Below are 14740 nucleotides of genomic sequence, written 5' to 3' on the forward strand. Positions count from 1 at the left end.
GTGTGATGAATCCCTTTTCAGGTATTATCTCATTTACTTGGTAAATGTTGGTGATCCACTAATCAGTCCCTCCAGGAAATAGTAGTGTCAATAACTAATGCACATTCAACCAATCTCCACAACATTTGTAGAAGCTTGTAAGTTTGTACAATTCTTGAGATTTTACCACAATAAATAAATCAATAGAAGCTCTACGGAAGGCATTACAGCACAAACAAAGCCTTCTAAAAAAAACTTGCCTGAACACCAAAAACAACTCTATTTATAGTCAGCAAGGCTCTTCAAAGTCTTCTCTCATCAGCAAAACAAGCCACATGCCAGCTGACCGGGTAAAAAAAAAAAGGCAAAATAGAAAGTGATGACGCTCATGGGAAATGTGGTCTTGAGAATATGGCTATCAATCATCACACTTTCCAGCATCAGTTAAACCATACAATAAGTGTTAAATTACATATGTTTTAATGGACTTACAGTTGTATAAAATTCCCACTTTGTTTTTGCGCATAGTTTGTGTTGAATCTGTATTATTTCAAACGTATATAAAGCACACATTTTTACAGAGGCTTTGGCTTTTATATTCTATTTTGGACTGAGTCTGTGTTTTGTAAAGCTTTGTCACTTTAGAAATCTTAAAAAAAAAAAATTAAAAAAAAATTTAAGCTCACGGTTCTCGAAGTTCAGAAAAAAAAAAAAGTAAAAGTAAAGGAGAAGTAAAGTATTTCCAGCTATATAAACTCATAACCAGCAATTGTACAAAAAAAGGAGTTTGTAGGTGTTAGAGCTAAATGTTGTTGTTTTAACCCATAATACAAATAAGGAAATTCTTCTGGAAAAATTGTGTATGTTGTCTGAATTTTGTAGAGTCTGGGTTAGGTTAAAGACTTTATTATGTTACATTGCTTTTATGAATTTACCGTTAACGTTTATTGTCATCAAGGATGTATAGCCTATTACTTCAATGGCTGGCTGCAACCTAACCTTCTTTTGGGATATTGAAATGGGAGTGCAGGATATTGTTATCTTTAAGTAGTCTCATGAATTTCTCTATCTGGAACAACTGTCCACTCCTATCCTGCGAGTCATTTGAACATGTTGTAAAGTAATGCAACACGCATTTAATATATTTTTAATTAAGACTGCCCAAATTTAGGGAAAATACCTCAAACACCAGGCCAGAGGAGTATAACCTCTCATTGTATAAAAGGGAGAATCAGTATGCCAGTTATGTCTTCATCATAATCAGATAGACATATATCTGCGGGATCACCCATGACTAAGGGTTTGTGTGCGTCATTGTCTGCAGCCTCGCCTCTGACCCCTGCAGACCAATGATAATCCTTTGAACATGTCTCTATGGTTACAGTTCACCTGCCTGTGCACTATGAAAGACTAACACTCACTGTTGTTATCAAGATCGAGTGTCAAGTCTGTCATGAAAAGAATTTTGACAAAATCACTCATGTAATTTGTTCCTCACTGTGTGCTGTGAGTCTGTGCGTCTCTGACCGCTGCACGTTTTGTAGTTGTGGGATTAGATAAGAGATGCAGGTATGTGTTTTATCGCTGAGCAGAAAGGTATAAGAGCTCTCAGAGACACTGGTGACTGAGTAGATTGGAGGGACTTCTTTTACAGAACAATAATATCAGAGGAGACAGGTAAGAACATTAAGATTTTCATAAAACGATCACAAAGACATTAAAATATTTGCATGTATAATGACCCTATGTATTTAGGAGATTATATATCAAAAAGAGTACTGATTGTGTTAGGTGAAATATTATACAGAATACTATATTTTGGCTAAATTGCAAATAGCATATTCGGTAAAGCAAAAGCAGAGATTATTATTATTATTAGAGTAGACAGAGTAGATAAATACTCCACATTGCAGTATACCTTCATAATAAGATTACATAGCGGCAGCATTTGTTTGCTTAAAGTAATTTCAATTAAGTTTTGTGTTAGAATTTGTTATTCCAAATTTTCACACAAAGATTTATATTTTTACTGCAACTGTATATCAGTTCCAAATATCGGTTTATCGGTCTCCTTGATTACCAATAATCGGTATCGGCCCTGAAAAAAGCCATATCGGACGATCCTTGGTTAAAATTTACCAAACTTCCCGAGACGCCTCACATGGAAGCTATCGCTAAAGGCTACATTTTACTAATGTTCCATAAATGTCACACATGCTTTCAGTAGACACTGGCTAGCTGGCTGCTGACCGAGAAGCCTCCCGATAGTGCAGTGCAACTCACACAAGTGTATGGCACAATTTGCTTTAAAAGGAGAGATATAAAGCTTTCTAATGGAAGATTTACCAAAGCTGAACGTATTTTGATCTACTTGGGCGAGCCGCCCGAGAACAGACTGCATATGGTGTATGCTGTGGCTCAGTGAAGCTGATGAGATCCTGAGGAAACGGAGCAAAAGTTAATGTATTTTAAAACGAAAACGTGTTGGAGTGGATGTAGCCTAGGTATCAAAATTTGGCATCAAATAGCAGAGCACTTTTCAATTCCAGATCACATTGAAGCAATTTGGTCAGTGCCATAAAAGTATCAAAGTTCAGTATTCCACCCTACTTGGTATTAATAATCACTGTTGCACATTTTACCACACATTCACCATTTTTACTTTTTATTCTCATGTGCACTTTACTATCCCTGTACTTTTGCTCAAGTAAACTGATATATTTTGTGGTAAGCTGTACTATTTTACATTCTTTACTTCTTCCTGACTTTCACCAACCTTATGTGAATTGCATGTAGTAATATTCTAGCTTTTAAGCAGGATGTGCTCAACCAGATAGTAGCTCAACTCAAAACTAAACAAAATCTATCGAGCTGTGAGCTTTTTAAGCTGTAAACTGATCAAACTAAAAAAGTAGTCACCTCAGTGTTAAACTATCTGTGGTGTGATTTATCTTTCTGACAGCGAGCATTCCATGTTCAGGTTGTCATGGCTCGTGTTGCATTGTTGTGGAAAGCAAAATGAAACAGGGAGGACAGTCTCGCTTCAGTGAAGCAGGGAGATAAAAGGTTGGTACTTTCCACAATGAGCTGTCCTTTGAGACAGCACATATTCTCATTTATTGTAAGCAGGTTTTCACATTTGCAGTTCCATGTGGTGTTAGGCCAAAAAAGCTTTTGACTATCTATGCCAGTAATGTTATTAATGTTATGTATGTTTAATCACAGGGTGACAGTCAACACTGCAGACTTTCGGTGATGTGGCTGACCAGGAAAGAGAAACTCATTTAAAACGGAGGGTGGAGACACTCAGCAGAATTGATCATGTCAGTTAAGCTTTCCAAGAGGCTGAGCAGCAAGAAGAAAAGTATGTGCCTGTCTTTGCTTTGTTGTTTGCAAGCCAAGCCAACTCTAAGAATATAGCCCAACAAATGTGTCTGTTTTTCTCCTAGTTCTCAGCAATTTAAGTACATGCTGCAAGCTAATACCAGTAATTGTGCACATTACAAACATGATGAGAAAAGAAATTGGAAATGTGTCATTTCTTATCTTGGGAGGTGTTTACACCATTACCGAAGGCCGAGGTTAATTTGGGCTGACCACTAGAGAGTCTTCCTGTGAATTTTATGGCTTTGTCAAGAAAAACGAAATAAAACTCACAGGGCTTGAATAAAAGCACGGCATTAGATTGTTTTAATGTGTTTACTCATTCATGATAATTGGGCTGGTGGCAGCCAGTGCAATGTATTTATGTTAATGAAATGCAAATTAAGAATGTATGACAGTTTAAATTATTCATATTGCATTTTTAACTGTATAAATAATTAATTCCATTGAAAAATAATTTGTTTGTCGTTACACTACATTGGCTTTTATTCAGTATAACTTGATTTTTTTTTTTTTTTTTTTTTTTTTTTTTTTTTTTTTTTTTTACCACTTCAAGCCAAATTAAAAACATTGTTTGGCTTTTGCCTGACCTCATAATTTTGCTTAAATGGATAAAACTGTACAGTGAGATTAAAAATGTAGCCAATACACAGTGTAAATCATTGCTCTGTTTTCTCAAACCAGAACCTCCAAAGGACAATGCCCAGGCAGAGATTCTACATAAGCTCGGCTTGGAGGCCTGCTGGACGACCCCACTGGAACCAGCATCTATGTTAGACATCAGTACTTGGACTCTGGAGAACCGAGCTCCTCTCGAGCCCAAGGATCTACCAAACACTTTCCTACGACGCCTTTGGCTGCTCAGCCGAGATGCCCGGAGTACTTATTGCCAGCCTCTACATGACGTTCTTAACAATGACAAGAAATCACCCGCAGAGATGCTCAATGGCTTTGAAGGAGAAAGCCAGTGTGCCATCAACCCCCTTGATCTAGTTACAGCTGTCTTTATGTCTGCTAACCCTTTCCTTCAGCAGGAGATGGCTGCGCGCATGGTGCAATGCCAATTTGCTTTGCCTTTCATCCTTCCAAACATAGATCCAGAAGAACCCAGTCGCTTCCTTCTTTGGCCTTTAAGAGGTGTTGTAAGCCAATTGAGGTCTCACTCTCTGGATAACAACAGAAGTGTCCAAGAGGGGGATTTGGCCAGTACATGCATGCCAATGGTTTCATTTGTGAAGCTTGGTCATTGTAGTGTCTCCAAGTCACAAGTACTAAACCATGTCCTAGGTGGACTCAAGTCTTGCAGTGAAACATTTCTCCACAGGGGGATGGATGGAGGACAGTTGCCCCGAAGACTCTCCAATGGTCTGGTAGAGATTGGATGGTATCTACCCACTGGAGATATCACTAAAGATATTTTCCCGGTCCCTATGGTCATCTCTAATCTACGGGGTGATGCCAGTAGACATGAGAAATGCCTAAGCCTGCTATGTCAAGCATCTTCAGCTGTGGTTGTTTTCTGTGGGGACCTTAGGGAGAAAGAAAAACAAATTCTTGCTTCCTGCAAAAACACAGCAAGCAAACTCATATTGATTGACCTTTCAGACACTGAGAGAAATGAGAACAGAGTCGTGGGGTTTGTTGGTCAGAACCTTGAAGAGAACATGGGGCTTCCCGAAGGCTCTGTCTTTCCAGGGATAGCTTTGAGTGAGGAAGAACTCGCTAAAAAGCTGTGTGACACCCTGCAAAATCTGTTACCAGATAGACTAAAACTTGTTACACTTGAGGAAGCAGAAAAATTAGCAGTGGAGAGAGGCCTTATTGTGGATGAAGGCTCAGTCTGTAAAAAGGCAATGGCCACAGTGGAGGAAGTGTTGAATGGTATGGATGAGGGACTTGCTGAATTTAAGCTCAAACAGCTTCCTTTGCAGGGGCCTTTGTGGAGCAAACTGGCAGAGCTAGAAAAAGAGCAGAGTAAACAGAGAAAAGAAAGGAAAGAACTCGATCCCCAACTTCAAAAAGAAAAGAAAGACCTCTTGGTCAAGTTGAGCAGCTACAAAATGACCTCAGCTATGAAGACTTTCACTGATGCTCTTTTCACAACAGATAAAGTAGAGAGGTCTTATTTTCTTTGTTGGCTCAAACTGAGGCTTCAGCTGATGCAAACTGAAAAACAGCACATTCCACAAGATCTGTTAACAAATCTGCAAACAGATGGGAAACCTCAAGAGATTGAGCCCGAACATGGAGCCGATGGCAACCTCGGCGACAGTGATAGTTTTTGCTCAGATTCAACATTTGAAGAAGAAACTGAAGTGCAGCATGTAAATACTGAACTGGAAGATTCTGAAAAACAATTTGAAATAGGCCAAGAGTTGCAGTGTATTTTGGAGTCAACAGAAAACACAACAGAACCACTGTCTCAACAGATAGAACATCTTGAGTCTATACATGACTCAGTCATCGTGGAGGAGTTGGCATCAAATGAAGAAGGGATTCAAGGGGAAGAAATTATTGAAAACTCAGTTTATTTTGATGAACAAATTTCACATCCAGTTTCTAAAGACCAAAGCCGTCATTTAGAGTCTGGAGAAAATGGCCCTTTGAATTTGCAAGAGCAACAACTAGATGAACCAGAGCTGACACTTGCTATGCCAGATTCAGTTTCTTCTGCCACACCAAAAATGTGCCAAGATGTTTCCTTTGAAAATCAGCCTTGTGAACCTGATCCATCCACATTGGGGCTTGAGCACTTTTTGCGCGAGATGGGCCTTATTTTTGAGCTAACACACATAAGCCCTAGCAGTGGAAGCCACAATGTGTTGCGTCTTCCTAGCTTAGCCACAGACCTTCTTCTCTATGGGGTTCCACTTGAACTAATGGATGGAGATGCCTCAAATATCCCAATCTGCTGGCTGGGCTGTGTCTTTGCAGAGCTCCAACGCCGCCTACCTCGAGAACAGTGCAGGACCCGTGTGCTGACTAACCTCGGTATCAATCAAGCCAGGAATGCAGAGGTCCTTTCTGCATTGTTTGGAGTGAAATTCCCTGAAGGGAGGAAAAGATCCACGAGAGGAGTGTACATGGCAGCCCTCTGTCTCCCAGAGAATCTTAGAAAGGATATGGAGTGTGATTTTCTGTTGTTAATTGATGTAGAAGGTCTCTGCTCAATACCACTAGACAACAAAAGAAGTGCGCTGATCCACGACAATGAAATTGCCATTGTTGCAACAGGACTGAGTGATGTTTTAATGCAGAATATTTCTTCACATGCTGGATATGAGTTTGAAACAAACTTTACAGTCAGAGTCAACGCTCTCCTGTGCATCAGAGAACATGGCTCCATGCCCATTTGCCAACTCGTGGCCCATGATGAAGGAATAAACAGCATATTACAAGTCTCACAATTAAGACGTGTTTCGGAGATGCTTCAGACTGAAACTGTGACCAGAGGAACTAGCAATGTTCACAGCCATTCTGTAAAGACCACAACCTGCACCACCTATGTCAAAGGGCCTTGGTCCAGTATGCCCCTCTCTGAACCAGTTGATGCACAGTATAGCGAGGCTGTATTAAAGCTTAAGAAAAACTTGTTTGAGGCCTTGAAAAAGTGTGCAGGCAAGTCTGAAGCCTCGGGTTTGCCTGAATTAATGGAACGCTTGTGCACTGTTTGGGAGGCAGTGAAAGCAGAATCATTCTCCATTGGGCTGCAAAATACCGATATAGCAGTAGCATTTTCTTTATTGTGCGCAGAGTTTTCCCAGTGGGAGGATCATTTCCTTGAAAACATGGAAAGCTGGCTCTTGGGGGCAACAAAGAAAATCTTTGCTACAAAGGCAAAAGCTTTGGACACTGCAGTCCAAAATGACCTTCTGAGGGAATTGAAGAATGAAGCCAGAGAGGAAGTCAAAAAAGAGGTGAACAAAGTCAATTCAAAAGCAGAGGGCCATCTGATGAAAGACGACCTTCTCAAAATGAAAGCTGAAACATTCAGGCCAATCTTAGTGAGCAATATGGAAAACCTCCAGGGCCAAGTAACTGAAGAGATGATACAAAAGTTGGATAAAGTCAATGAGAGTCATTGCTCTTCCACACAGCTGGACAAATTTGAGACTTTGTTGGAGAAAGAACAAGAGTTCAAGCTACAAGCGCTGGTTGAGACAAGCAAGTCAACCAAAATCCTCCTTCAAGATACAGAACTAGAAGAGGAGTTTGAGGGTGTGTGGAGTAAGACATTGTCCAACTTTGATTTCAGGCCTTCAGAAACAGATGATATTACTGCCAGAGTGACAGATATTCTGGGACAGAATTTAATCAGATGTGGCTTCCTGAAACACATGAAAAAGCTTGAAATCATTGGCCAAAACCAGACCTCTACCTTCCAAGTTTATGATGAGCACTTTGGATACCGCAGCAGATTAAAACACATGTTTGAAGACAACAACAGGCAACAGAGATTAGATGCTCAACAGGCAGCATTCAATATAATAGAAGAATACCATCAGTTCGTAGCATATAAATGTAGCTTACCAGCCGATTTCTCTGACAGCTACATTACAGAACTGTTAGACAATGTTGAAAAAGCATTGAAAGGAAAATCTATGGAAATCAGATCAGCTTTTGAAGTGGATCTGAAAGTTTATCTCTGTAATGCTGCATGCCAAGACTTCCAAAAACTACATGACCGCTATGCCAAAGACAGAGAGCTTTTGACATCTATCACTACAACCAAGAGTGTGTACTTGGCAGAGTTTATCTACCACTTTAGGAAAAGAGACCAGTGCCAGAGGATGGCCACAGCATTTACCTCCATGGTCATCAAACCCACAGTGTTGGACTACATCAATAAGCCATTGGGGATGCACATTGTTAAAAAGATTCAAGGTAGAGCCCAGCATTATCCTTCCCCACGAACCTTCCACCAAAGCTTGCTGGAAGAGCTGATTAAAGAAGATCGCTTCGAAAGCTTCCTGGAATATTTGCTTTCCTATGACAACTTCAGACTGAGGAAGATCCAGGAGACAGTGGTGGCTCACCTCTCTGAATCAACCTACTTAGGTAAATGGAGGCAACAGAGACTTGGGGAAATTGTAGGAAAGTTTGCAGCAGCAATGAGCCAAACAGCAGAAGGTACCGATGGAGTGCTAAGTGATACAAAGCCACTGCTGGAGAGTGTGTGTCTTACTCTGGAGGCAGATGGGGATGTTGATATCAGCAGGTCATCTCTGATTGGACCTCTTTTCAGCATCACCACAGAATGGGACTGTTTTGTCAAATGTTTAATGGAGTTACTAGCCTCAATGCGACTGGATCTTGCCCAGGAGTTCTCCCAAAATGTAGATGTCACCCAGCTTCTTAACTGCCTTCCAATTCAGCCTCAAGACTTTCTCTTCAACAGGGTGAGAGGCTGTGACAAGCAATGCCCCCTCTGCAAAGCCCCCTGTGACGTGGAGGAGATGGGGCATAAGGTTCACATCGCCTTGCTCCATCGGCCCAAAGGCGTACTGTCTAATGACTCTGAGTCGTGTATCAGTTGCCCTGAAAGCATGACGCCGGACAACCCTGGACAAAACACAGACATACAGGATATATCTATGACATGCAGAGACCTCCATTCTCTTTATGCAAACTGGAACCTTTCCCCTGACGACCCAAATAGCCAAAAGGCCAGGGATTACTGGAGGTACAGTATTTTTTTTAAGACTTGAATATGATCATGCTAAAATATAAAATGTTTGTTTGGTATAATCAGTAGGTTGCATACCAGAAGATACAGTATACACGTATGGCTTCGTTGACAAACAGCCAGAAATTAACAAAAGATTATTTTCATTTACAGGTATGTGATAGCAAGGTTCAATGAGAGGTTCGCAAATGAATTCAAACAGGAGCCTGCAAAGATTCCTGAGGAGTGGAGGAAGATCACTCAGGAGGAGGCCTTACACAGTCTGACGGAAGTCTTTCTCAACTGACACTATTGCTAAAACGATGCGTTCAATTCAGCTTTTTTCATACTTAAAAAAGTATGATCAAATGGTCAGACATGTAGATTGTCTACATTTGATGTTGTGAGTCATGGAGCAGGATAAGGACTGCTCTCTGCTAGATGCTGTCGTCGTTGTTATATATGTGACAATATTTATCAGATTCAGATCACAATGGACCAAAATGAGAGTTATTTTCTTAATTTTTTTTTACAATTATATGAGCAGTTATCAACACTATAATGTTCTTTCTGTAAATTATGCTATTAATGTTGTAAATGTTAATGCCTTACTGTATAACTTCCCTCCCTTGTTTCCACTGCAAAACAATAGGAAAAAGTATTACTATGGGTTGAAAACCAACAAATATCAAAAATGGGATATCAAAACAAAGATTGCTTACTTTATAGACCTTTGTCTTTCAAAACTGAACAAGAGTGTTTTGGAATTAAAGAGTGTTTTGGAAGAAGTAAAATAGAATATCCCAGAAACGACATCCATCATATATCTTGTATTTTTTTTTTCTTTTTCTTGCATTATATCCAGTAAATGATTTTTATTTTGCATGCAGAATACACCTTATACATTATGACATTACACTTTAACCTGAGGATGTTTAAAAAGATAAATAAGTGACATAAATTATGATTATGTAAGTGAAAGTATTGAAATGCCAAATAAAAGAAAAGTAAAAATTTAAATAATAAAATCAAAAGCATTTATTCTCTCTATTTCATCATCTAATTTGAACACCGGCCAACATTTGCTATATTTTCCTTTAAAATAAAGGGAGGCCTCCAAAAGTGTACACCGTAGGATGATGTGCAAGCCACAAATTTATAGACAGTTTCTGAAACAATAACACCATCAGACTTTCTTCACGTATATCATCATCTGAGAGTAAAGGCAGCATGCAAAATTTTACAAACATGATATTTCTCTATATCTTGCCATTATAAAGATTATACACTGCCACTCTTCCTCAGTGGTTATAGACACAAACCTCTCATCTGAGTAATGAACAGCTTTCTTCTCTGGAACAATGCACTGACGTTTGCATCATTGAGAAGGAGAAGAATAATGAATAAATTAGAGAGAAAGGTCAAAAGATGAAATCCACAAGAAGAGGAACTGCTGATAACTCGGACATGAATGGGGCACAGTGGTATTATATACCAAACCCAACCTGGTATTCCTTACTCCAGATGGTATCAATCTATTCATCTACTACATCATCCTACATCTACTGTATCCAGCCGTTTCTTTATTGGTTTATCTATCTACATCCATACGTACATAGGCTCCGACATCCATGAAATTGTTTCACAGCAGAGGCTGTTTTGTAAAGCCTGTCAGCTGAGAGAGGAATATCTGCATCTGTATAGGAAATTATGTAAATGTGACAAAGGTCAACATTCAGACCGTCCTCCCTTAAAACAGTCATAAAGGTTGCCTGTGCAAGCAGCTTAATACAAAGCATGTTTACTGTACCTTTACTGCGATCTCTAGAGGCCGCCTTAATCATAACAGCAGCAAAGACAGAAGTCAGGTGAAGAAGAATAAAAAGATTGACAAAGGCTAACTAGGTGGCCACTGTTCGTATTCTATGTGGGGGGAAAAAAGTCAATGCTGACTTATTTGGACTTAAGAAATCTGACTTATATAACATCTGTAATGTCTTATAAAAAAAAAATAAAAAAAATATTTATATGCAAACCATGATCTTTTCCTAAACCTAACCAAGTGTTTTGGTGCAGAAACGGAGTATGTCATCACAGATGGTTGCTATTTGAACCATCACAACGTAAAATCCTTACCTGCAAATTCCTTGTAGCGGTTACTTGTAAATATTCAACATCCACAATGTTTTATTTTTCCCCTGCAATTGAACTCCTCCAGTTGTGACTGTTTTCATGACTAATCACAGTATGGGTCAATATGGCCTGCTGCCAAATGGAGAAAACAATGCTTCACACATCAGCGCGCCATTAGCAGCAAATGTACAGATCAGAATGAAAATAAGTTTATTCCACCATCCCCGGTAGATCAATGAAGCTCTTCACATGTTAACTTGACTAACACAGAAGAAACCAAACAAAAACCAGGTTAAAAAAAAAAAAAGTCCCCAATACATATGTTGTATATGGCCTATAGTAAAAAAAAAATCCTGGCCAGGATGGTAAAAATAGCTAAATATCTAGTGATGGGTGACTAAAAGTTGCCCTCATTAGCACTACACTGAAATACTGAGAATTGAGGTCACACCATAAACTGATATATTCACCACCATCTACTTCAGGGGTGTCAAACATACGGCCCGCGGGCCGGATCCGGCCCGCCAGGGGGTCCAGCTCGGCCCGCCGGATGACTTTGCTAAGTGTGAAAATTACAGAAAGACATAAATTGCATTTCTATGAGAATATGGAGGTTTATGAGTACAAATGTTTTGTTATTTTTTTTTTTTTTTAATCGATCTAGTAATTGCTTCAAAAACAGCGTAAATGCGACGTCTGCTCCGGAGGAAGAAGCACTCGGTGCCACAGGCAGCCGCGCTCGCTGCTCGCTTTGTGAGGGAATCTGCAGAGGAGAGCCGGGGCAGATAAACAGTGGGCTGATGTCTGAGTTTTTGGTCTTTATGTTTCTAGTTTATTGTAGAAAGACCTTAAAACAGGGTTTATCATCCAAAAACCTTCACCAATGATTTAAATAAAGAGAAATATTGTCGTTATGTGTGCGTTATTATGCTATGATTTTACTGGTCTGGCCCACTTGAGATCAACGTGGGCAGTATGTGGCCCCTTAACTAAAATGAGTTTGACACCCCTGATCTACTTCAATTCTGCAGAAATTGGGTCTTATAGGACCTACGTGCATGTGAGCCTGTATGTGTGCTCCCGTCATGATGACTATTGTAAGTACTGAAACACAGAAAACTTCTCCTTTGCCATTGATACACTGATGTAAGTTGAACTACTTTTCAGCTGCAACAATTTCTCCCATTTGCTTTTAAGCTTACCATTCAAAGTGCCAACATGTTTTTAGGAGTAAGTAAAGAAAAACTACGAGGCAATTCAACAAGTGGCACCCAAATGTCCAGACCTCCATCCGTAAATAAAAGCAAAGCAGAGGGGCATATGATAGATGGAGTAGAGACATTACCCCTAACTAAGCCTCCAAGTACAAGGCTTTTACTAAAGATAACTTCACCCGGCTTCCTCCATAATTACTAAGACCAACAGAGGACGCAATACCATCCTTCAACAGTTGCCCAAAGCTGTTTCTAGCTGCAAAATACAGTTTGTTCAAAAGGTCAAGGTATCCGCATTGTCAGATTATTTCAAATTGAAAAACGACAGGAAACTTGCAGCACGTATGACTGCGGTCTTTCACAAGGCAGTAAGTGCTCAGCCACTGTTTCGTGCTGCCTTTAAAATAGTTACCAGTATTTCACGACAGAAGTGATTGGTGTTTGAACCATACAACCCCAAAACCGCAAGCTATTTTACTGAAAGAGGAACTAGCAAAACCATGTCGCCTATCAAGGCTGAATCAGATGGAAATGACATTTAAAAAAAAAAAACTGCTGCCATGTCACAGGTAGTGAAGAGCCACAATGTAAATCATGATGAAATTTTGAGTTATCTTTGTGGCTCTTCAGATGAAAAACAACATTTGAAAAACATGGCGAGGTAATGATTTTGACATCACTGGGTTGCTTATAGAAGTAGGTAGCTTAGAAGAATGAAATTAAGATCAACTGCTAAAAAATATTATAGTTATAGTTACAAGCATGCTTTAAAATATATATATTTCCCTGTTTATTGTCTTTGCATTCTTTCCTCCTCCTTTATTTCTAGTTTTTTTTGTCACATGTCGATATTGTCAATCAAGTCTCCTGCATATTTATCTCCTTCATAGTCACTTAAAAAGTTAATGTGTTTTGCTAAAATCAAAAAAGTATTCCTTTGTGTGCACTCACTAGAAGTACCATCCCTCTGCTTCAAGTGCTAATTCTTCTTAACACGGCCACCTCTGCTCTCTCTCTGTCTCTCCTCCCCTCCTCCCCCCCGCCTTGTTTCCACCTCTACAGTGTTTCCCCCTCAGAGGGCGGCTCGTGTATATGCAGGCGTATGGAGGTCAGAGCCGAGATGGGCCGTGAAGCCAATCTAATCTGCCATGACTGTTTGTTACTAAAGGTGTCCTTAAGGGCCATTGAATCAAAATTAGAAAGTCTGTGACATTTAGCGAGGCGGACACGCGGCGCTGCTACACCCTCGAAACATCACAGTTCAGTCGTGATCAAAATCAAAAATTCAACATGCTGTGAAATAACCTGGTTTTGTAATCTAACTGTAGTTCTGTCTCACTAATGCAACAATCACACTGAACCTCCGGTATTTAATGCTGCTTCATTACTACTACAGAATTTGTTTCCACATTTCTCCAACTCTTTTTAAGATTTTTCAACTGAAGAAGACCCAACATAAGCTTATATAATACAATATATTGCTAAAGATGGAAACAGTGATTCTCAGCCATTTTGACTTGTGACAAAAAGCACTACTAGTCTACTTGTGGACCATTGTCACATTAAAAATGTCTGAGATGCTGGCAGTTCCATCAAAGAGTAATTTCTCCATTTAGCTTCTCAAATGGCTTCATTTGATTAATTGCTTGAAGCACGGCTAAGTACAATTATCCACTGTTTCACAAACCTAAGATTAAAGAAAAGTCCAAATCCCTCAAACCTTCTGTAGTGGAATTATTTCAATCATCTCTTGCTTTCTCAGAAACGTGACCACCGAATTAAGCACTTAACTTTGTATAAAATATTTAAAACTAGCTCCACGTTAACCAGCTACAACAGAAAAATGCTGCTATTGCACTGATGCATCAGCATTTAAGCAACAATTTGCAGATTTTTGACCTCATCTCTGTCCATCTAAATTAGAGATATTGCGTATAAAAAAAACAAGAGGTGTTCTTTCCCCAACAAAGTGGGTGAGGGTAGTGATATCAGGCAATGTTGGAAAAGCAGTGGAATAGCTTCCCGATGAAAAAAAAACACTTTCTTTCTTGTCTTTTGTTCTCTGGGAAATCAAATCATTTGGCTGCCAATTGTGTCTTTGTTGAGTGAGTGCTACAAGTGGAGAAACATGGCAAAGGGAACCAAAGGATTTGGGGTCTACGTATCAGAAGCTCGTCCATAATACATCCTGTTAAATGTAGGCAGTGGCGGCGGGGCTCTGCGAACATAAAGATTCAGCCTTCTTGCTCAACATAGCACACAGTTACATTGTTTCCTGAACCAAAACAATGATTACATATGATATTTATCGTAGGAGGACGTGATGATGTAAAACTGAAGACAGCTTGCAGATTCCAGTGATAAC

The 14740-nt window shown here is 39.6% G+C and overlaps 1 protein-coding gene across 1 annotated transcript; it reads left to right on the plus strand.

Moving 5' to 3' along the window:
• The first annotated feature begins 1624 nt into the window (after positions 1 to 1624).
• gvin1l2 (GTPase, very large interferon inducible 1-like 2) lies at positions 1625 to 10069 on the plus strand. The gene is made up of 5 exons (XM_069148112.1): positions 1625 to 1656; positions 3205 to 3343; positions 4048 to 5678; positions 6078 to 9046; positions 9203 to 10069. The coding sequence occupies exons 2-5, from the start codon at positions 3301 to 3303 to the stop codon at positions 9333 to 9335; spliced, it is 4776 nt and encodes a 1591-aa protein (XP_069004213.1). The 5' UTR covers positions 1625 to 1656; positions 3205 to 3300; the 3' UTR covers positions 9336 to 10069.
• Positions 10070 to 14740: the final 4671 nt, after the last annotated feature.

This window comes from Embiotoca jacksoni, unplaced genomic scaffold (genome assembly GCF_022577435.1).
Source record: "Embiotoca jacksoni isolate LCO1_2020_lvr unplaced genomic scaffold, fEmbJac1.0.p SCAF_14, whole genome shotgun sequence".
In the NCBI taxonomy this organism is placed as follows: domain Eukaryota; kingdom Metazoa; phylum Chordata; class Actinopteri; family Embiotocidae; genus Embiotoca; species Embiotoca jacksoni.